The sequence below is a fragment of the Sceloporus undulatus genome, chromosome 4, assembly GCF_019175285.1.
Source record: "Sceloporus undulatus isolate JIND9_A2432 ecotype Alabama chromosome 4, SceUnd_v1.1, whole genome shotgun sequence".
Taxonomy (NCBI): domain Eukaryota; kingdom Metazoa; phylum Chordata; class Lepidosauria; order Squamata; family Phrynosomatidae; genus Sceloporus; species Sceloporus undulatus.
In genome coordinates, this window is record NC_056525.1 from 45,086,924 (window position 1) to 45,109,307 (window position 22,384).

A 22,384-nucleotide genomic window follows, 5' to 3' on the forward strand; every position below is an offset into this window, starting at 1 on the left:
TAAGGCCTGTTACAGACTGCCAAAATAAAGCTGCTTCGGGTCTCTTTGAAGGTATGCTATTTAAATGATGCATGCATCCTAAGAGTCCGGAGGTCGCGCCAAAGCCACACTCCATTCCTATGCACTGGAGTGCAGCTTTGGTGCAGCTTCCGGATTCTTAGGATGCACGCATCATTTAAACAGCATACCTCCAAAGAGACCCGAAGCAGCTTTATTTGGGCAGTTTGTAACAGGCCTTAGATTCTAAGAACTTAGAGCATTGCACAGCTTAGGTTCTTTGAAGACAAAAGGAGAGACTAATTTCTTGTCCACTATCTGTCTTGTTCTGTGTCTATCAGTCTCATGTCTCAAAAGAGGCCCTTGGATGGGGTTTCCTTGAAGGGCCTTTTGTGTCATGAGAATGTCCTTTGGAAGGGAAACAGCTGGACTTCAAAAACAAACTATGGTGGATTTAGCTAGCTTGAGAAAACTAGGAGGGTTTTTGGGGTTTTTTTTTTTTTTTGGCTTGCTTGCTTTTGCTCTTCGTAGGTGTGCTGAGATTGTGTTGCTTCCTGCTGTTAAATCCAGTTTGTACATTCCGTGGGAGATTTCCTCAAAATCAGGTCATCCAGATTTTCTGTTCCTTATGTTGTGTGTTCCAAGGGCCGACTGTCTGTTGATATGAGAAAGAGTAAGGTAGAGTCTTTCTAAGCTCAAGGCACTGAACTGGGGGCTTGGGCTCTATTTCTGACTTGCCTTATGAACCCAAATGACAAGATGTGTGCCTACAGAGATCTAGATATTGTAGAAAATAAGAAATGTCCTCCTTTGCCTTTCGTTCCTGCCCCTTCCCTCCTGGCAAAGATAATTCCACATAGCTCTGCATTTTTATTTGCCCACTCAGTCATCAAAAATTCCATTTAGAAATCACAGCTTGGCATGTGCTTTAAGATAATTCTTTTGGTTGCTTCATGGGAATGTTTTTGTATTTGCGCAACACATATATGTCACTAGTAGATGAAATGCAGAGGTGGTTAAACTTTTTAATGTGCAAAATGATTTTTCAGCCATCTGGACGGGGTGCTCGTCTCCCAGAGGTCTATTGCATCGTGAGCTGCTTGGGATGTTTTGGCCTGTTTTCAAAGGTAGGATGAGCTCTGGACGATCTCTCCCCACATTTCCCCACTGCCTTCATACGTACTTATCCCTTTACTCTCTTACACAGAAAGGAATACATTTGGCTTTGCTTGTTTCATTTCATGGCTAAACCTACCAGCTTTTTTTTTAAATCTTTCTACTGAGCTACTCTCGGAGGGCGGGAGAGAGAGAGGGAGGGAGGGGGGAGAGAGAGAGAGAGAGAGAGAGAGAGAGAAGGGGCTAAATTTTGCTTGGAAACCATGTCCACTGTTCTCAGATCTCTGGGGACTGGCTGTTTAGTTTTGTTTTTTAATGATGTGTGGAAATGTATTCAGTATGTATTTGTATAGAAAACAGTGGCTCGTTGTTATTTGCTTGTCATTTTGTGCCAATGAAGAAGTAAGGAACCTGCAGTTATGTCATAGCTTCCTGGTATATCCAAACCAAGAATGATGATTAATGACTTCCAAATAAGCCAGGATATGGAAGATAAATTGAAGTCATGCCTTCTGTTTCTTGATTATTTGGAAGGTTTTAAATGTAGTGTATTGATCCAGATTTAGTGGGAAGTTATAGTTTTCTGTTGCTTCTCAGTCTGTTTCACCACTTACACAAAGACAAATGGCTATGGGCAGATGTAGAAAGCTCATTCATATCTTGATTTATTAAGCTGAGAACGTGATCATTTGAATGCAAGTTCTACCTTTTAGGTCTCCTTCCCTTACAGAATGGTTGTGAGAATGAAATACCCTTACAAGAAAACAAGAGTAGCTGGCACTACAATATGTGTGATTGAGAAGCAAAGGGAACTCTTTGTCCATCCCGATGTAGCTTCTTGTTGTTGATTGCCTTCAAGTCACCACCCAAAGGTTAATCTATCATGGGATTTTCTTAATAAAATTTCTTTGGGGGTGAGTGGGTTGCCCTTTCCTTCCTCTGAGGCTGAGAGAGTGTTACTTCCCTAAAGTCATCCAGTAGGTTTCCATGGCTAAGCGGGAATTTGAATACTGGTCTCTCAGTATCTTAGTCCAACATGGAAATGACTGCAGTTTCATCTGATGCAGGCCTAGAATTCTTTTTTTCAACAGGCCCCAGAGGTATAAAAATTGTTTGCAGAAGTGGACATAACCACCATTTCTCTTTTAGATTTTAGATGAGGTGGAGAAAAGGCGGCAGATCTCTACAGCAGTTATTTACCCTTTTATGCAAGGTCTACGGGAATCCCCTTTTCCAGCACCAGGAAAAACTGTCACCATTAAAAGCTTCATCCCTGACTCTGGGACAGAGGTTTGTGCCTATTTATAAAAATCTGAGCTGGTTCTGTTACAGCTAGGAAGTTAGCAATAGCAGTGGAGGAGGGGAGGAGCTAGTACAAAATACTCTGTGACTTGGTTCAAGATGTGATGTGAAATCATTGTTTAATGTTGCCTCTGAACACAAACCTACCTACAAAATGTGGTTTGTTTGGGGCAGACAAGGTAGGAGCTGAAAACACTGCTTGCACAAGCCATAAATTGAGCTGCTGTAGCTTTTGGCTTCATCTGTTCACAGTCCTTTGATAAACCATAGTTGGAATCACTGCTGCAACTCAAGAGGCTACTGCAATGTGGAGAGGGAAGTGAAGAGCATCTGAGGATGCAGCACACAAGAAACTCTAAACCATGGTTTACCTGTTTCGTGTTTGGCATCTCAGACTGTTTGGATCCTTCACTATGGTTAGCAACACAAATCATGGCTTTGCATTCATGTGGAATTGAGTCTGTGTATGGCATGCTTTTTTAAAAAAAAAATATTTGCCTGGATTTTACTGTTGACATGATACATGGACTGTGTGGGTCATTTGCCATGGACACAAACTAAAGTTTTACATGCTACAAAACAGAATGCAAAATTACAACTTGTTCTTGTGACAAATGACTTGAATAGTCATCAATTTTAGTGCAAAGAAAGGAACTCTTGCAAACTCTGGACACAGTCTAGAGTCAGGAACAAATAAGTTGCCTTGTTCCACATCAGACTGTCTGTGTAGCCTGGTACTGTTTATTTTAATTGTCAGAGCTTTGCTATGGCTGGAGTGGGAATCATGCCAACTGCAGGGCTCTTTTTATGGGCTCTGGATGCCTCCTGCTGACCATAAAAAGAGGCACAGAAAACAAGTTGACAATTCTCCTTTAAAAGTATCCACCCTTGTGCCTTCTTTGCACCCCAAAAGGAATTTTACCAAATGGCAAGTGGACCTATAGTCATTTCCAGTTTTGTTTTATGTAGCTAGTGCAGTCCACAGCAGGTCCTGCTGACAGTCAAAAGTGGCATTCTAGAGTTTATCTACTCTTTGCTGTAGGATTTTGAACAGAGATGTTTGGTGTGACTGGCTTCCTGACCTTCATTCTGCCTGGGTAGGGCAGAGATTGAGTCTGGGACCTTCTGAATGCAAAGGAAGTGCTCTGCCACTGAGCTGTGTCCCCAAAGACATGCCTTTGGGGTCTGAACAGTCAAAGATGTGTTAGTTGTTGACACCTCTGGATGCTAGTAGTGTCATTCAAGGATATGAGATGCTAAGGAAGGCAAGGTTATAAGACTTTTAGTAGTCGGTTAGGAAAGGAAATATCAGCAGGTCCCCTTCCAATCCCCTATGCTACATGAATGTTAAGGGTACAGGAATCCTGATCTCCTCAGCACTTGGTTGCCCTTCTGAAATTGCTTATATTGACATGATAAAAACTTGAAAGTTTTGCATTGGTGTTGTATGCTATTAGGTCACGATGCAGTTGGATCCTTAAAATATTCACTATCATGGATGAGAGCCTACTACAATAAATGTTCCTGAGCATTTAATGGTTGTGTAGAAGAGGTAATTGGGGTACATGCGGTTTTTTCTGTAGTGCCATGACATGTCAGTCTGCATTTGCAAGACTCCCTTCTTTCTATGCAGCTGTGAGTGGTGCAGAAGCCCTTCTCTCTTGGCCGCTCTTCTTGCCTGAAGCACAGTTCTTCTATGAGGAGATGATGCCCTGTGGTGCTGTAGGTGATGGGCCACAGAGAACAACTTGGCTTGCGCTACTGATCTCTCTTGTTTACTGACTTGCTAGTGACTCTTCATTTCCTGTTGTGATGTTCAAAGTTTCTCTCTTTTGGCTGCCAAAATATGAAGTCTTGGTATGGTTTCCTGGCTTGCTGAATGTTTCAGACAGCTGGAAGAATTAGATACAGTAGTGGATACTGAGTACATTTTCCTCAAAAGTATCAGTGTCTCTTCTTTACCCTTAAATGGGCATACAGAAGTATATATCTTTCCACCAGAGAGTTTTTGACTTTGCATTCTGGGGAGGGAGACACTTTATACAGAAAACAGATGCTTTCCACAAAAATGTTGCTTGGAAGTTCCTATATTGTCTTTTTGTACAGATGGATAAAAGTTCTTAGAATCAAGCACAGGGAAAACAGTTACTTAACTCTGCAGAGGAAACCAGTTGTACATACTTCCTCCTTCTGTGTAGTACCACAGGGTTTAAAAGGCTACTGGGTTAAATTCTGGAGATCTAATAATAGTTCTATAATATTTCCTCTTGATTTTAAACATACAGAGTTTTATTGCCCACCAGCAGTTGAGAGACAAAGTAGTTCCACCAAACCAAGAAAGCCGAACGCCTATTCATATGATAATGTGGTATCCATTGCCTCCGTACAGCAAATTGAGCTAACCCGTCCCTTAGACTCCCACCTGGAACATGTGGAATTTCAGGCCCTCTTACAGCACCTCAGTCCTGAGAAGATCCTCCTCATATTTGCTTCTGCAGTTTTGGAACGACGAATAGTATTTCTGGCAGAAGAGCTCAGGTAAACTCCTGGTCTCAGTCTAGACAAATGAATTGTGCTGAAGTCCCTTTGAAACCCAGATGATGGAAATACTCCTTAGTACTACAACTCCTGCCTTTCTCTATTAACAGCAGTGCAGTAACAAAGAATGCAGATACTTCTGCTGGCCTATCTGCTACTTTAAATCAGTCAGGTCTCATATTCTGTTCCAGAGCAAATGGGAAGGGAGAGTAGGTTGGCTGAGGGAAGCTCCCAAAGGGAGCTGGGTGAGAGAAACTGTGGAACTGTTGGAGACAGATGCTGAGCTAGCTAACCTATCCATCTCTGCCATTTGCTGCAAAACCAGAGTTGGTTGTTTATACAAACCACGGTTAGGCTTTGAGAAGCATTATAGTTGTTCTTACAGTTTTAGCTGTCAAACTGAATTTCAGTTTTAAAATTGTAAAACTGCTATATTGTGACCTACCCTGAGTTTTCACATGTGAGTAATAAAATACCAACCATAACAAAGGGTGCTGGTTCATATGGTGCATAGTAAAACCATGGAATTCATGTCACAAGAGAAAGTGATGGCAGTCTATTTGAACAGTTTTAAAGGGAATAGATATAGTCATGGAATTTAGAGCCATCAGTGGCTAATGTTCAGGATAGCTATCTATCATCTTCAGCACCATAGTTAGCATGCCTCTGTGTATCAGTTGCTGGAGAATGTGAGGATTGGCAGTTTTAAGGAGCTGAACTTCTCTGCCTGAGAATTCTAAATACCCCTCCTTAAAACTGCCAATCCCAGCATGCAACAGGAGGCAGCTAGAGGAGTCACACTGGAATAGTACCTCTTTAAGAGCTCGTCTGATAAACACCATAGAATGCAGCTACACTTACCATATATACTCATCTTTAAATTTATGCCCAAAAATTGACCCCAAAATGCCAGATCAACTTATTTACCAGTCACTATGGTAATGTGATACCTACTCTTTCAGATTTCCCCATACAGTGCGGAGAGGAATTGATTTCTCTGTGGAGCCAAGCAGAAAGAGTCCTAGGTGATTGATTGATATTGCTGTTTGTTTAAGAGTCCCTCTCCCACCTGGCCGGGCATCTGGCTGAAATGAAAGCTGAAATGATGCAGCAAAAAGCCTCAATTAGAGTCTCTCTTGCCATATGCACATATACACACACTGAATGAGCCTCCAAGTTTTACCCTCTACCTATCTACAGGTCATGGTAAAATCCATAATCTTGGTCCCCAAACCTGACCTTGACTTATACATGAGGTCAACTTATAATTGAGTTTATATGGTAGGTCCTGCTAGCAAATGGTGGCCACTGTGAGACAAAACACCGCAGTAGCTGTGCCTTTAACCTAATCCAACACAACTATTTTCATGTAAGATTAAGTTTAAAAACCATCATGGCTACTAGGCATGATGGCTGGTTGCCTATTGTGAGAACAGAATACTGAACTAGGTGTGCCTCTGGTTTGATCCATCAGTGAGCCATCACTTTATCTTGAGTGTCTTTTTCTTTCTAATCAACTTTATGTCTCCCTTTCAGTTCCCTTTCCAAATGCATTCATGCTGCTGCAGCTCTTCTTTACCCCTTTAACTGGGCCCATACATACATCCCAGTGGTGCCAGAGAAGCTTCTCAGCACCGTCTGCTGTCCAACACCCTTCATGGTTGGGATCCAAAAGCGCTACCTGGATGAAGTTCTAGATCAACCCATGGAAGAGGTACTGTCTTCAAGTATTCACGTTGAAACTAAGGAGGTATTAATAGGACTGACTAAATATGTTTATTTGTCTCAGGCACATGGTCCTTCTAGAGAGGGCTGTTTTTTGGTTTTGGGTTTGTTTTTTTTTGTTTTTTTTACAAAAACAGATTGGAAAAGGAATGAAATTGGAAGTGGATTTCCAATCACTTTTAGTTTTGATGCTGGGGGTGTTGCATTCCATGGTAGGCCTGGGGTTCAATAATGACCCCTAGGCTCTGTGAAATTGCCAACCCCAAACTTATATATGGCTTTTGGGCTGACTCTGATCAGTAAAAAAAATTACAAAACATCCTAAGTCTTAGAGTAGAAAGTCTTTTCTTTTTAAAATTGAATTAAACAGCTAAATTTACATCTAGAAGACATGACCCCATGATACAGATAAGCATTTAGGCTTTTCATAAAATCTTTCTGAAAGGATGAAAATTCTTATGTTTCCTGTCCTATTCAGTCCCTTCATCGGTTTATTAATTTGCTTATTCTTAGAGCAGTGCTGGATTAATAAACCCAGATATTGGTATGTCTTTTTAGGTGCTACTTGTTGATCTATGTGAAGAGAAATTCTTAAAAGAGGTAAGTTCAGCCTGAATCCCACATGATCTCCAACTATGGGACTTCAGTGAAAGATGGGATATAAGTGGCTGAATAAATAAAATATTTCCTCTTAGTACTGCATTATCAATCTACCTCTATCTTTTGGCTCTTTCCCTATAATGCAAATGGGGAACATGTGCCCCTCAGGATATTTTCTAATTGCTATTCCTATCAGCCATAGCCAGCATAGCCAATAATGAGGGATGCTGTGAGCTGTATTCCAGTATCATCTGGAGAGCCACTCAGCAGTCTGGTGTGGAAGCATGGCTCATTCTAAAAAAAAGGCACCCCTTACTCTCTCAATACCAGCCAGTCTCCCCTCTTTCCTATTACCTTTAGGCTCCTCAAATTTAGTGAGGATGAGAGCAGACCTGTGCTGTGATTAATGTTTGGGGCTAGAGCTCTCAGTGGCCCCTTTAGCTGATGGGCTTGGGGAGTTGTACTCCAGAAGTAACATTTCCAAAGTCTTCATCTCTGTATCTTGCACACTGACATCTACCACCTCCTCATTTTGCCAAGCCAGGCTACGGTCAGGAGCGCCTGTTATCAGCTTCGGTTGATATGCCAGCTGCACCCTTTCCTGGAAGTAAAGGACCTAGAAACTGTAGTACACGCACTGGTAACTTCACAGCTCAATTTCTGTAATGTGCTCTACATGGGACTACCCTTGTTCCTAGTTCAGAAACTTCAACTAGTGCAAAATATGGCAGCCAGGCTGGTCTCCGGATAAACTAGGTGTGTGCGAATAACACCTTTTCTAAAATCTCTTCACTGGCTTACTGTCAGTTTCCGGGGACAGTATAAGGTGTTGGTTATCACCTATAAAGACCTACATGGCTTGGGTCCAACCTATATGAGGGATCACCTACTTCCATATAATCCACCCCACACACTCAGGTCATCTGGGAGTAACCGATTGCAGCCTCTAAAAACCGATTAACTGCTACTTCCTAGAGAGCCTTCTCTGAAATTGCTCCCAGACTATGAAACGGCCTGCTGGACAAGAACTGTCAAATTGCCAGCCTAGACAGCTTCGAAAAAGCTGTTAAGACGGACCTCTTCCAGCAGGCCTTTCCTTAATAGAAGTGCCTGGCCACAGAATGTGTTAGCCCACCACTCTGCCCCCATTATATTTTTATTGTTAAACTTGTTTATATTAATAGATATTTTAATATTTAATTTTAATATATTTGATTTTGTTTTAAGGGGGAATCTGATATATAATATTGAATGTGGATATTTTAATGTGTTGTGAGCCGCTTTGATTGTCTCATCACAGAAAAGCAGGATAAAAATAAAGGTTTTATTATTTATTATTGTTATGATATGACAGCAAATTCCTCTCTCAGGTTGCCATCTCACCTGTTTTGTCATCTCTTTGTAGGAAGACTGTCTTCCCTTCCTTAGTATACAATGCAACTTCCTCTCTGGTATCAAGGGATAGCTAATGGTCCTAGGAAAGCTAATGAGCCCTGGAGAAATCACTTATCCAGATGGCAACTCCCCAAGCCCATCAGCTAAAGGGGCCACTGAGATCTGTCTTGGGGGAGTTAGAGATCTATTCCTTTACAGATCTGACTGTGCTATTGGAAAAGGGCTTTTTGGAGCTGTAACTCCTTATTCTTATTTTCCAGACTACTATTTCAGTGACGGTTGTTGTAATAATCTCTTTTTTAGGTTGGTGATGAAGAAGAGATCTTGCCAGCCAAGTTACAGAGTGAGATGTTGTCCTCTCTTCCTGCGATGAATAACAATATACAGAGTAAGCAAGGACTTACCTATGCCTCCCAGGCTCCTCATATGCTAAAAATAGGGGAATATGTGGGATTTGACTGCCAAGTAAACCCGATGATAGTTTCACCTTAGGGTCGTCATACTCTACAGTGGGCCCCTTGAATCTACTGAAGTTTGGATCCAGGACCCCATGTGGGTACCAAAATCCATGGTTGCTCAAGTTCCATTAAATATAATGGCATAGTACAATTGGGTACCTTATATAATATGGCAAAATGAAGTTTTGCTTTTTGGAATTTGTATGTTCCTTGAATATTCTGAATATTTTCAGGCCGTGGATGCTTGAATCCATAGATAAAAAATCTGCAGGTACAGAGGACCAACTATGCCTACAGGCAGAAAAGCAGCAAATTCCTCCTAGGAAAGAGAGTTGGTATAAAACACAAGCAGTTGCGTGATGAAAGGAAGCCAAAATTAAAAGAGCTTATCTTTCAGAGTCGATTTTTGATGTTGATCTTCTAACCCCCCCCCCCCCATCCACTTCAGATTGAACTGCATGCTATCTCTTTTGGGATGTTGTCTCATCCAATATATACCTGAAATCTATCTGCATACACATGATTTTCTGGGTGGTACCAAGGCAAAGTAGGATTGAGTAGGTCAGTTCATATCATGAAGGGTTATTTATCTCTTAAGCAGTTATACTGTTCATAAATCCAAATTTGTGTGTGTGTGTGTGTGTGTGTGTGTGTCTACTAGTCAAATGGAATTTTCATATTTATTGACAGTATCTCTTTGAATATCAGATGCTGGGGGATATCTAATTTTGTTTTGTACTCCATTCAAAATGGAATAGGCCACATCTCAAGCTGTTCCTGCAAGGATATGAGAGAAATGCAGTTTGTAGATGCTCAAAAGTTTTCATTTTTAATTTACATTTTTCAGGGTGAAGGTCTGGCCTTGAAAATAGAATATGGGTTTGAAAATAAAATATGGGTTTGCTCCCAAGCTTGGATTAAGCCCTGTTTAAAGTTAAAGGGTCTCTCCATGGTTTTGGGAAAAAATCATAAAAAATATATATGCATTACTGCAGGACATATGATACATGTCTAAGACACTGGGGGAGAGAGGAGCATCTTGTATCAGACATTTTGGAATTGGTGAAGTAGGAAGCCCCTTATTGAGGATCATCATGATTACTGTCTGACATCTCTCTGTACCTCTCTGTCAATGCAAATTACATACTAATTCTGAAAGCAGGCAGAGTCTGTCTTTTGGAATCTCATGCATGTGTATAATAATAGCATTATAGCAATTTAATCCCAGAAAAGTAGAGTTAATGTCTCAAGGTCTCCATATCATGCTGCCTTCAATGTATATGAGCTGAAAAGACCTTCATTATTGAATCACTATGCAGAGCTTGAAGACTTTTTGATTAAAATCCCCATAAGGTTGAAAAGTGTCTTTGCTACATGATTTTGCCATAATCCTCATTAGAGATTAAGTGTCTGAGAACTCTGAAAAGATCCTGTAATTATATCTGCTCCCGGGGGCCTTTCTATGTGCAGATGGCACCAGTTAGCCTACATGAGCTCACTTGATGGAGCTGTGATATGCTGTAATTCAGTGTATAGACTGACTGGCAAGCTGCCCCTCCTGCACATGAAAAGGTCCCCTGGTGATGAGCAGAGAGCCACAGTGTATGCTTCTAGGTAAGACCATCTACCCATTACACAGTTTGTCCAGACAATGTGACTTTTCATTTGTAGCCCTCATTGTTTTTATTTATGCATCACTTCTCCCATCTTTGTTCTATCCACAAAAATCCTTTAAGAAGGAAAATTAGCTGCAGAATGTATTTTGCTTGATACGTGTTGGAACTCTTCCGCCTGGAGGAGCCCCAAATCTTCACTGTGATGCAGTGTCTATAAACAATTCACCATATGGCAACAATCACAGCTTGAGGTGATTTTTGCAGTCAGGTGGCTGCTGGAGCTTCTGGAATTTTCCACTTGTGAGCCAGCAGAAAAGACAGTCCAATAATTAAGAATTTGAAAGAAGCATCATTTCTACCAAACATGAAGTTTATACGCTCTCTTCCTTTCTCTTTCCAGCACCTGAGGAGCTCAATGTCTGCGTTTCAGATACCTTTGTGCAGTTTTTTGTCAAGACAATTGGCCACTATCCTGCACACATCAAATGGAACCGAAGCGGGCAGGGCTGCTTCCAGGAGCGGTCTTTCTGCAAAGCCCCCACCTCCAAGACCACACGCAAGTTTCTGAAAAAATTTGTGAAGACACAGATGTTCTCCTTATTTATTCAAGAAGCAGAACAGAGCAAGAAGTGTGTAGCAGGTACATCCCTAGTCTGCAGTTTTGAGTTTTCAACTTTTGCTTTTAATCCTGCATGATTTTTTTATTTAGGACTTTGCTTCCAGTTCACTTGAACACAAAGGGCTCAATAGTTTTTTCAGTTTTGATGAAGACTTGGGATCCTTTCACACTACACAGTTAATTCTAAGTCTTTGATTCAACTTTAACTGTCATCACAACATGCTATAGGATCGTGGGATTTGCCACTTGGGGAGGTGTATTTAGAATTCTGTCAGAGAGCTTTGGTTCCTTACCAAGCTGCAAATCCCTGGATTCTACAGGGCACAGCCTATAACTGTGAAAGGGCCCCTGTTGATTGCTGGCCACCATTGCATGAACATTTGGGGGTTGGTTTATTCTCACCCTAACTTGATATAAAACTTTCAGCTCTCATTGATGTGGGAAACACTGGTGCTCCTTAGAGAGGGAGTATCCTGTGTGTCCACATTCTGTGCTGATGTCCCCCAGATGGTGCAACTCTGACCCTTTTCGAACAGGTAGATGTTGATGTGTTTTTCTTTAATACTACTCAAGAGTAGTTAATCCTTGCCATAACACAAGAGTAATTGATTAATCTTGAGTAACTCAAGAATAGTTAATTCTGGCCATAACACAATCTAGAAATTGGAAATGTAACTTTCTTGGACTTCCCTGGAATCCTCCTGCTGGCATGGGCACTGGCCACACTGCCTAGATGCAGTCCAACAGAGTAACATTTCCAAGCTCTGATCCTGACCCTCTTTGATGCATGGGGTGGGAATCTGTAGCCTTGTTGCATTGGAACAGCTGCATAACTGTTTGCTACTTTAAAAAAAAATCTGAAAAGAGGCGTATTTCTCCTCTTCTAGAGAAGGAACGTATGTTGTCCTATGAACTAAGAATAATTTTTATAACCATTACACAGTTTATAAAATGGGGGTGGGGGGGAACCTTTGTGTTTCCACGTATTGTATACATCCACAATTCCTTGCCATCTGCTATGTGGGGGGTGGGTGGGTGGCTGATGGGAACTACAGTACAAAACATCTGGTGGGCCAAAGTATCCTCATCCTTGCATTACTAATTTTATGTCATCATATGACAGAATAAGGGCTAGGGCTGAGAGAGAGCAGCTTTTCTAAAGGAAGCACTACGTTGTGTATACTTTTCTGTTTCTTGCAGTTTTTTTAAAAAAGCATAGTAATTTAAGCTTCACTATGAAGTAGAAAATCAGAATAGATTATCTTCTTTTGCTTTGATTTCCTATTGAAAACTGTCTTCTAACATTTTATCCTTGCTAGGAAAGAGAAATGAGTAAGTTTTCTAGCTGGAATCAAAGCAACTTAGGCCCTGTATAGATGGGACTTTCAGTACGTCCTGGCGACGTACTAGGATTGCCCGGGAGCATCCTTTTTTAGATGCTCCCTAACCCTAGTATGTTACCAGGACGTCAAAATGGCAGCGCCCTGTCTACATAGGCGCTGCCATTTTGACGTGACGGCTGTGTCACGCCCTGATGCCACCACAGGGTGCGTGTGGTGCCCTTTCAGCGGCGCCGGAAAGAGCTCCGAAATGGAGCTCCTTCCCGGAGGGTGCCTCGTTTCCATGGCAACTAGAATGGCACCAGGGGGTAAGGGGCCAAGCAGCCCCTTCCTCCCTTGGCTGTGACTCCTGGGGTGTCCTGGGGCATGAAGCCCCAAGGACACCCCTTTTCGGGACCAGGGAGGAGCGGCATTTTGCTCCTCCTTCCTGGTCTTGAAAAGTGCCGTATTGGGGCCTTTGGGCTGCTGCTGTGGCTGCCCTGGCCCCAATACGTGGCGCAAAGGGGCGACTGCAGCCTGCCCCAAATTTGCAGTCTGTATCCCACCTGAGATAAAACAAGTTTTTGAAAATGAGGTCCTACTATAGTATGGTCTTGAGGAGTCGCTTCTCTGACTGGATTAAATTATAGTATTTCCTTATCTCATAATCATACCAGTAAGATAGCAGCAGTGACAGTAGCTGAGAAAAGGAAATTGCATTTCCCACTTAAAAAAGTTAGTTTGAAAAATGGAAACTCCAGAGGATATTTTGAAATCAGAATCTTCTGCAGTAAATAAATAATTAATGCATACACTTGACATGAATCATATTTGTAATGTCATATACAGTAGACGCATTAAATTAGTGGCATTTATGTAAGTGATTTACTTTTCATTCAACAGTTTACTCAATGGGTTGATACTAGTTGGGACTATCAGTAGGATTGAGGTTTGTGAGGAGAGATCATACTGTGCATTTGGCTGGACTTTGTGGCTGCTTTCCTGTTGGTGACACATTCTGGTACAAACTCCCTATTATACTAGTATATGTACTTTGAAGGTTATTACAGAAAGAGGTATCCAGTACCTCCTTGTGCACCACCCCACAACCCCAGCTGAAGTCTCAGAGTGTGCACACACACAAACACATTCCCATGGTCAGTAGTTAGTGCTGGCAGGGGGAACCTGAGCATTCTTGGTGCAGTTTTATAGCCAGGACAAAAAAAGAAGAACCATAAAGTTCTTGGTCCTTCAGTGATTACAGCAGTTACAGTGGAGGTCCATGAAGGTGAGAGCTTTTCCTCTTTAGTTTCAAAACTGCAGCTGGATGATCTCTGGGATCCCTCCATCTCCATTTGTCCTCAGCAGACATTGGCATCAGTTGGAGTTGCACATGAGAAACAAAAGGGGAAGCCTAGCGGAAGGATGCTGGTGGAGGTTCACTCATTCTCTTAGCACATACGCTTTACCAGGAATTATGCAAGATGGTCTTCCTAACATTTCAGACTTCTGGACCATATACCTTCTAATCATTTTTGTGCTACCATTTCATCTGAGTTTATTGAACTGTTAACTCATGTCATCTCCACCCACATATACCTACTTGAAATAACATGGAAGTTACCAATTATATTATTTAGAGAGCATGTGTGTGTAGGGGGGAGGGTTGGAGGAAGATCCAAATGTATAGTAACTTGTGTATTTTCCCTGTCATCCACAGACTATTTTCAGAAAAAGTTAAATGAACATCAGGAACAAAAAAAGCAAAGGAGACTGTCTTGAATGCTCTGATGAAAGGATTTCCTACCAGTGGAAAGGCAAGCCTGTGGCTTGAGTAATCATTTGCCTGGATCACAATAACTCCTCGGGAGGAAGAGCAGCTTTTCCTTTGCTGACTCATGGAAGTGTTTTGCCTTCAGTTGTGAACTACAGGAGAGCAAAGTGGTTGTCAGCCTCAATTTACTATCTTCTCCTCTTTCTCAAGACTGGCACTACAAGTTGCTCTTTCACTTAAGTAGAAAGTTTGGCTGTAGTTTTGTAGCCCAGCTGACAAGACAACGCTGCCATTTTAAGAAAGTAACAATACAAAAATTTTAACAAATCAAATGATCATCTTGGTCAAAATGGCACTCTAGATTTCTCTAGAAACAGCCCTTTAATGCGGATGTGGGGTAGTTAATCATGACAGACTGTATGTAGACAGTGTGTGAAATTCATTGGAAACATTTTTATTGTCATTAAAATGGTTTCTACTCCAAAGGCTTCTTCCTAAATGACTTGTTTCTGATGGGCTTCTGTTATTGCCCTGAGGTATTTCATATCTGTTTTATACAGATGCCTTTCTACATAGAATCATAGACTTGTAAGAGACTACAAGTGCCATCCAGTCCAACCTCTTGCCATGCAGTAAGTCACAATCAAACTACCCCTAAGAGATGGCCATCCAGTCTCTGTTTAAAGACCTCCAAAGAAGGAGACTCCACTACCCTCTGAGGGAGTGTGTTCCACTGTCAAACAGCCTTTACTGTCAGGAAGTTCCTCCTAATGTTGAGGTGGAATCTCTTTTCCTGTAGCTCACATTCATTGTTTTTGTTTTCTAGTCTGTGGAGCAGCAGAAAACAAGCTTGCTCCATCCTCAATATGAGACCCCTTCAAATGTTTAAACAGGACTATCATATCACCTCTTAACTGTCTCTTCTCCGGGCTAAATATACCCAGCTCCCTAAGCCTTTCTTTGTAAGGCATGGTTTCCAGACCCTTGACCATTTTGATCACCCTTCTCTGGACACGCTCCAACTTGTCAACATCCTTTTTGAATTGTGGTGCCCAGAACCCACCACAATATTCCAGATGGGGCCTGATCAAAGCAGAATAGAGTTGTATTATTACTTCCCTTGATCTAGACACTATACTTCTATTGATGCAGCCTAAAATCACATTGCCCTTTCTAGCTGCCACATCACACTGTTCAACCTAAGTTATGGGTCCAAATGGGCCTGTGTGGATCTCCCTCTTCAATGATGAAGACAGGGGTATTTTTGGAAGGTCTGTCCCTGCCACACAGAAAGGTCTGTGATAGTAGGGAGTGCTGTGGAGCTCCAGAAGAGGGAAAAGAACTCCAAGAGGCAATTATTTCTCCTGTTCCCAGACCAAACGGCAAATGCACCAGGCCTGAAACTAGCATATAAATGGGAAATTCTTGAAGTCTTTTTTTAAAAATGCAATTAAAAAAGGGGGCAGAAGGCTGCCTTCCCATCCCTCTGCTTACATGAGACCAGCAGGTCTTTGAATATGCCATTTCATCTGCCACAGCTTCTGCTAGCCCAGTAGGATTACTCTGCCCAATACCTGGGTGTAGGTTCCATTTATTTTTCCAGTGAGACTGGTCTGCATGTACTGTATATAACCCAATATGATTTTATACAATCCTCTTTTTAAAAGCCAAGTACTTGATTTGTACATCCTAATAATTCCAGTTGTCTTAGAGAAAGTGCAGCTCTTGCAGGATACATTTTTCCTATACGCAACAGATTTACCTTGGATAAATAACAAATCAGCTTAAAGATAGAAGAATCAACTGAAATTGCTGTTGATCTCTTCAAATGCTATGGAGCCACTTCATCATTTCTATGAAGTGCATCAACTTCAGAATATTATCAGAAGCACGTATCAGTACTGTATCATTTTCCCTCTTCAGGTACCTTGATGGAAAACCTTCATCTAAATTCTTCCTTATAGAAGAGAAAAGGTCAGTCTCTCACACATACCAAGATGAAAGGTTGGTTATAGCTCATATGGTGCTAGCTCTAGCTCCCTTTAAAAAAAGTTACTATATATCCCCCCCCCCCATTTTCTCCTAAACAGACCAGGCCACTTAGAACTGTATCCCTTAGAAATGTTGCATTTCCAAAAGTGAGCTTTTTAACACCATCCTTATTCACAAGCAGCTCAGCTGGAAGTACTCTTGGCTATTTACCCATATAATCTAGAATCTATCTGTCACTATATGGCTAAATCACAAGAACATTTCTTGAGCTATCTGCTTACTTTTAGATTATATGTTTGCTGAAGTTCTTCCAATAATTGCTTTATTAGTTTAGTGTACTGTTATCTAATGAATAAAAACTACAATTATTATTCTTTTATGTATGAATCACATATGACTTGTTCTACACCAGTCCGCTTTATGAAAAACTACACTAAGTTGCATTAAAATGTACAATATTTAATCTGAAACCATGAAAACATTCATTTTGCAGAATAGTTTCAAAACAACATGAACACAACGCACAGTTATGAGAATTTTCTTATTTATTAAAGAGCAGAAATAATTTTTGCATAAATTTTTTTTACAAAAAAGTAATTTTTTAGACTTTTCACTGAAGAAAATGGAGAAATAAACTCTTTAAATGTTTATTTTAAAAAATAAACTGACAGATACCACACTGTACTGCATGCTGACAATCAACACCCCCCACACCTGCCATCACAGGGTATTGGGGATAGTACTTTAATGACAAAGGTGCAAGTCATCAAGCACAGTGGCTGAGCGATTTGCATTCAGCAGACCCACACCACTCATTTGAAATGAACAAGACTGCTCAACCATGGTGGATTGCTTCCAAAAATGGCACTTCTAGAGGCCTAGTTTCAAGGGAGTAATGTGAAAGTGTCATTTTGGACTTAATAATCTACTTTAGTTATCAGCAATAGGTGAATAATGAGATCTAGAATCACGTCCAAGACATTCCAGCCACTCAAGCTAGTGGGATATCTGTGTGTCATACAAGCTCAACTCATTAGTAATTATTTTTGAGTGGGTTCTAAATGAATATTTTACTAAGAGATGATTTATTAAAATTAGAAAGCGAATTGTCTTATAGCTTGTAATTACATGTTAAAAGTTCCTGTTGTGGGGAATCCGTATACCCATGAGTTTGTCCTGTAGTCAAGGTAATTACAAAGACAAAGCTTTACTCTCTGCATGCTTTCCTGGGCACACCACCAGCAGAGCAAACAATGCACGTTTGACTGGAGAGTGCTTAGGACTCCTGTTTCACTGGAGGTTAGCTAAGGAGTATCATCCGTAACAAAGAGAAGAAGTTATATAACATTATTATAAATGAGATTTCTTCCTGTATGCTCCAGTTTCCATGGTCTCCCCAGTATGTTTGTATTCTCTCCAGTAGAAAACAGTTGTTTCTTATTGTGACAATCACCAAATTAACTAGTGATGATTAGAGTATGTGGAATAAGTCTTGATTCTGAAAACATGGATGTGAAGGTGGGAAGCAATCTGATTGCACACGCTGACACAGTATCGGAGCAAATCAAAAAGAGAAAAGATCTGAAAAAAGAATACAGCTATGTGTGAGATCCAGACATAAAGCTTTAAACGTTTCCTTTGAATTTGGACTATGCAACTGTACCTCTCTAGATATTTTTGGAATGCAATTCCCATTAACTCTAGGCTAGGCAGTATAGTGGCTTAATAACACAGAGGGCCACAGCCACATATTTTACCTTTAAATCATTAGGATGCTAACGTATGAAAACCAGCTATGTTTCTCGCTCCCTCTTCCCTCTACACTTATGATGTATGTTACAAAATGCAGCCTGTATACATACACCTGAGAATGTAGACTATTTTTCATGCCCAGAGAAACAAGGAAATACTTACCATGGCAATCCAAAGTACAATATATTCATCAATAAAGCTATTAAAATATTGGTCAAGGAACAAAAGTGCTGGGCCTATAAATGCTGTGTCATGAAGATGCATCTCACTTTTAGTCATATGCGCCACCTGTAAGGAAAAATCACTAAGGTGACGATTCTAACATTTCTAACAGCCAATAGTTTATGGAGTAAACAACTCAATTGTGACCAACATTTTTCTTCACTGATTCGGCTGCTGCCAGGGTGACAAGATGTCCTCCTTTCCCTCAGATATGCCCTACATTTCAACCTTCTGTTTAACATCAGATTCAGAAAGGAAAGAACCGGAGATGGTTTTAACACTGGATTCAGAAAGAAAGGAGCTACAGAAGATTTTTAACACTGAGTTCAGAGAGGAAGGAACTGAAGGAGGTTTTAACATCAGATTCAGAATAGAAGGAACTTTAGGGCAGTGGTGTTACATGGCTGGAAGAGGTCCAGAGAGGGAAGAGGTGAGAGAAGGTTTTAACACTAAATAATATTAATAAGGCATTTTAAGGAAGATAGGTTCTGCAGAAAAAATATGGTTGGTTATATAATAAAATACAGTGGATGTAATGTAGCTGTAAATAAACCATATGAAATGAATTTATACAGTTGGCCCTTAGTATCTGCGGGGGATCCATTCTGGACTCCCCATCCGGATACCAAAATCCATGGATGCTGAAGTTTTGTTATCCCATGGTGCATGCATGCGGTCGCACTGCCATTAGGGACAATGGGACTTCACTCTGCCAGGGCTCAGAGGATGAGGAGGAGCCACAGCCACAAGACCTTGCCTTTGCTTCTGCCACAGCTGCCAGCCAGGTGATGCCAGAAGGAGCCACCAGCCACCCCACCCGCAGCCCTTCCTCCTTCCAAAACAACACTCGGACCACGTGAAATAAAGAGGGCAGGGGCACCTCAGGACAGCACCCTGCCACCCCCCACCAACCTGTCCTCTATGGAATATTTGGAGGGGAGGGAGAATAGACAGTATTGTTGAAAAAGGAACCTTTTATACCAGATTATAAAATATAAGACAAATAAAAATACAAAATTACTTACCACCAGTTTGTTAGTTATCTTGGCAGAAACAAAACCAAATGTCAGTATGTAGAGGCAAGGATGTTTTTCAAAGAGTTCCACAGTAGATTTCTTGTAGATCATGGCAGCTAATGTGATGACTGATCCAATGTGAAGAAATGGTGAAAGGACACTTGTTCCCTAGAGAGAAAACAAGTTTGTTTTCATTTATCAAGAAGGGCATGTAACAGAAGTACTAAAGTCAAAATGGTATATCTAGAACATGTGGTGGAGAAACAAGGTGCTTTAACAGTACCTTATTAAACTCAATCAGCTGGTAATGGGGAAATGTACAGAGAAGGACGTCACCTGACTGTGTGGCTGGATTCTAAAAGGAGGCATTGTGAACTGTAGGCGCACAGCCTACACAAAATTACAGCCACAAAACAGAAAAAAAGATTTCTGCTGCCTAGAACTGAATGAAACTAAAATGGCAGGTATGAACAGATGGTGTGGGGGATTACTCAAAGGAAAAAGGAAGAGGCAAACATAGAGCAAAAGAAGCACTTACTGCTATAGTTGATCCATTTTTGCCAACACCACCTGTGAAGATCACACCAAAGTAGTTTGTACATGAGAATATGGTGCCTGCTACAGTACAAAGAGCTGGAAGAATTTTCACTTGGATGTTTAGCACTGGAATCTTAATAGGAGAGGGAAAATATAAAAAGTTAAGCAGAAATAAAAATATTTCTAGATTGCAAATAAACTCAAATATTCCACTTTTCTAAAATATGTATCATATGATGAAGAGGATTAAAGACCTATACAGTATTGCCTTCACCCTTCTGAAAGTTAAATCATGTATATGTAGTGATAAAGACGAAAAACTCTATGGAAAAAAAGGGTCCAAGGGGCAATCATAAACTAGGATTCATCAGATTAATGCCAATTCTGACACAATGAAAACTAGATTGGATATGTCTAGGGATGAGAACTGTCAAAAAGAAAAAGAAAAAAAAGAGCAAGAATAAAAAGTGCAAGGAAAGGGCAACACTTGGATATACCCCCAAACTCCATACTGACTGATTTTAATTGATTTTAGTATTTTTATATTTTGTGAACTTTTAATTTTTAAAAAATCGGTTTTAAAAACTTTTTTCGTCCTGAATTGGGGGAAAGGGGGGGGGGGATTATCAAACACCTATAACAGCTTGGAAATGAAGAAAAACAAACAAAAGAAAACTGAGAACACAGTACTCTGTACTGGATCCAGGCCAGGGGAGAGCAACTTGGATCCTTCAAAGCTTGTAATTCCCATCAATTTAATACACACACACTATCAAAATAATGAATGGCAAGATCTTCCCTACATATTTAGAGAGCCACAACTTGTACCTGTCTGGTTTATACAATGCTCAAACTGGGTTGCCAATAAGCTAAACCCCAGGATAATATTTCTTGTTCTTTATCCCAAGTGCAGTAACTCATAGTGAATGAGAGATGTATTTCCTCAGAAACATAATAATGCCTTAATCACAGATAATAGCTTTCCCAAGCCTCTTATGCTTCTGATCCAGTGGGTATTGGCTACTATGTCATGTGACAGCTAACTATATGGGGAAAATAGTATAATGTAGCAACATACTTCATTTGTTTCAGAACAGCTAGTGTTGAATCCATCTATTCAACTTTATATAATTAATAATTTTAAAATCCTTACCAGTACCAAATTATGGGAGGTAGACACACTGTACTTATTTCATGCTATTATTCTAAAATTCTTCTCTTCAAAATGAAAATTGTTACTCAAGAGGGAAAGGTGATATGAAATTGTAAATGCAAGGCTGTTGAAAAACATTGTTTGGTTTTATTATTTCTTGTTTTTAGACATGGATAGAATTGCAAATATCACCGTGCTCAATATATCTTATTTGCAGGTAGGTATGTGTAGAATAACAACCTTATTTTTTTAAATGTAATTTTTGACATTGCATTTTTCAAACTTAGCTGCAAACCAAAGGTCTATGAACAAGAGTGTGTGTGTGTGTGTGTGTGTGTGTGTGTGTGTGTGCATGTGGGGTGGGGCGGGGGACAGCAAAACCAAATAACTTTTTAAATTGCACAGAAGTGTGAATATGAAATGTTGGATAAAAGCCACTAACATGGTTTTAAAAATATTAACATGAAGGGACAATACTGCTGGCTCTATTTACTGTGCATAAAACCTAAATCTAGCCTGTTTGATAGTAAAATTCCTAACATGGGGAGATGTCATGAAATCTCTCCAACTCTGCCTCCACGTACTTAACTACTTAGCAAGCAGGAGACCTAGTTCTGATGTGTGTCATCTCCATTTGAAAAAAAACATACTGCTAATAAATTTTGGAAACAGTGAGCCCTCAACTAGACCTAAAGCCCTTGTGAATATATCAGAATCAACAATGTCCTGTCTCGGTTTCAGATTTAATCATATTTAGAGTACACTTACTCAAATAGGTTGAATTAAGTTAGTCAAGCCCAACATGTCTATTGATTTCAATGGAACTACTTTCAGTATGATTAAGGGCACTAATCCTAGCTGGCAAAGACACGAGGCCAGCTGGAGCTGTTGCTGATCCAAACTCCTCACAGCCGAGATTATTAGAAATTATTCAGGACTTCTCACCTGGGTCTATTTTTGTGGCTATGGCTGATGTTGGAGTAAGTTTGAGTGTAGCATAAGTCAGCTCTTTCCTACTCCATACCTTCATCGCCCTCCATTTGGCTCTTCTGCCAACATCAGAGTAGATCTGCAGCCAGACTGCTCTGTAAGCAGACCTTTCAGATTTGTCAGTGGAAGAGGGCTTTGCCAGCTGTTTTACAGTTTGTCTGATATTTTCCAGTTAGGATTACACTGCCTATGTGGAACCAGCCCACTGAAATCTCAGTAAAGAAAAGTTAGGTCATCACAGGTTTGGCTGCAACCTCTTACAC

At 40.6% G+C, this 22,384-nt stretch overlaps 2 protein-coding genes across 2 annotated transcripts in view; one reads left to right on the forward strand and one right to left on the reverse strand.

Moving 5' to 3' along the window:
* Positions 1–14,944, forward strand: part of DENND2D (DENN domain containing 2D) — a 34,947-nt gene extending 20,003 nt beyond the window's left edge. Inside the window, exons 5-12 of the mRNA XM_042464177.1 lie at positions 1,047–1,124; positions 2,263–2,403; positions 4,805–4,953; positions 6,490–6,667; positions 7,237–7,278; positions 8,977–9,061; positions 11,148–11,387; positions 14,406–14,944. Of these exons, the coding sequence (XP_042320111.1) occupies positions 1,047–1,124; positions 2,263–2,403; positions 4,805–4,953; positions 6,490–6,667; positions 7,237–7,278; positions 8,977–9,061; positions 11,148–11,387; positions 14,406–14,467 (975 nt within the window). The 3' untranslated portion in view covers positions 14,468–14,944. The remainder of the gene's footprint in view (positions 1–1,046; positions 1,125–2,262; positions 2,404–4,804; positions 4,954–6,489; positions 6,668–7,236; positions 7,279–8,976; positions 9,062–11,147; positions 11,388–14,405) is intronic.
* Positions 14,945–16,972: 2,028 nt separating this feature from the next.
* The window catches only part of CEPT1 (choline/ethanolamine phosphotransferase 1), a 36,042-nt gene continuing 30,630 nt past the window's right edge, over positions 16,973–22,384 (reverse strand). Inside the window, exons 8-11 of the mRNA XM_042464277.1 lie at positions 19,980–20,111; positions 19,451–19,609; positions 18,366–18,491; positions 16,973–18,032 (exon numbers count right to left, since the gene is read on the reverse strand). Coding sequence (XP_042320211.1) covers positions 17,913–18,032; positions 18,366–18,491; positions 19,451–19,609; positions 19,980–20,111 — 537 coding nt within the window. The 3' untranslated portion in view covers positions 16,973–17,912. The remainder of the gene's footprint in view (positions 18,033–18,365; positions 18,492–19,450; positions 19,610–19,979; positions 20,112–22,384) is intronic.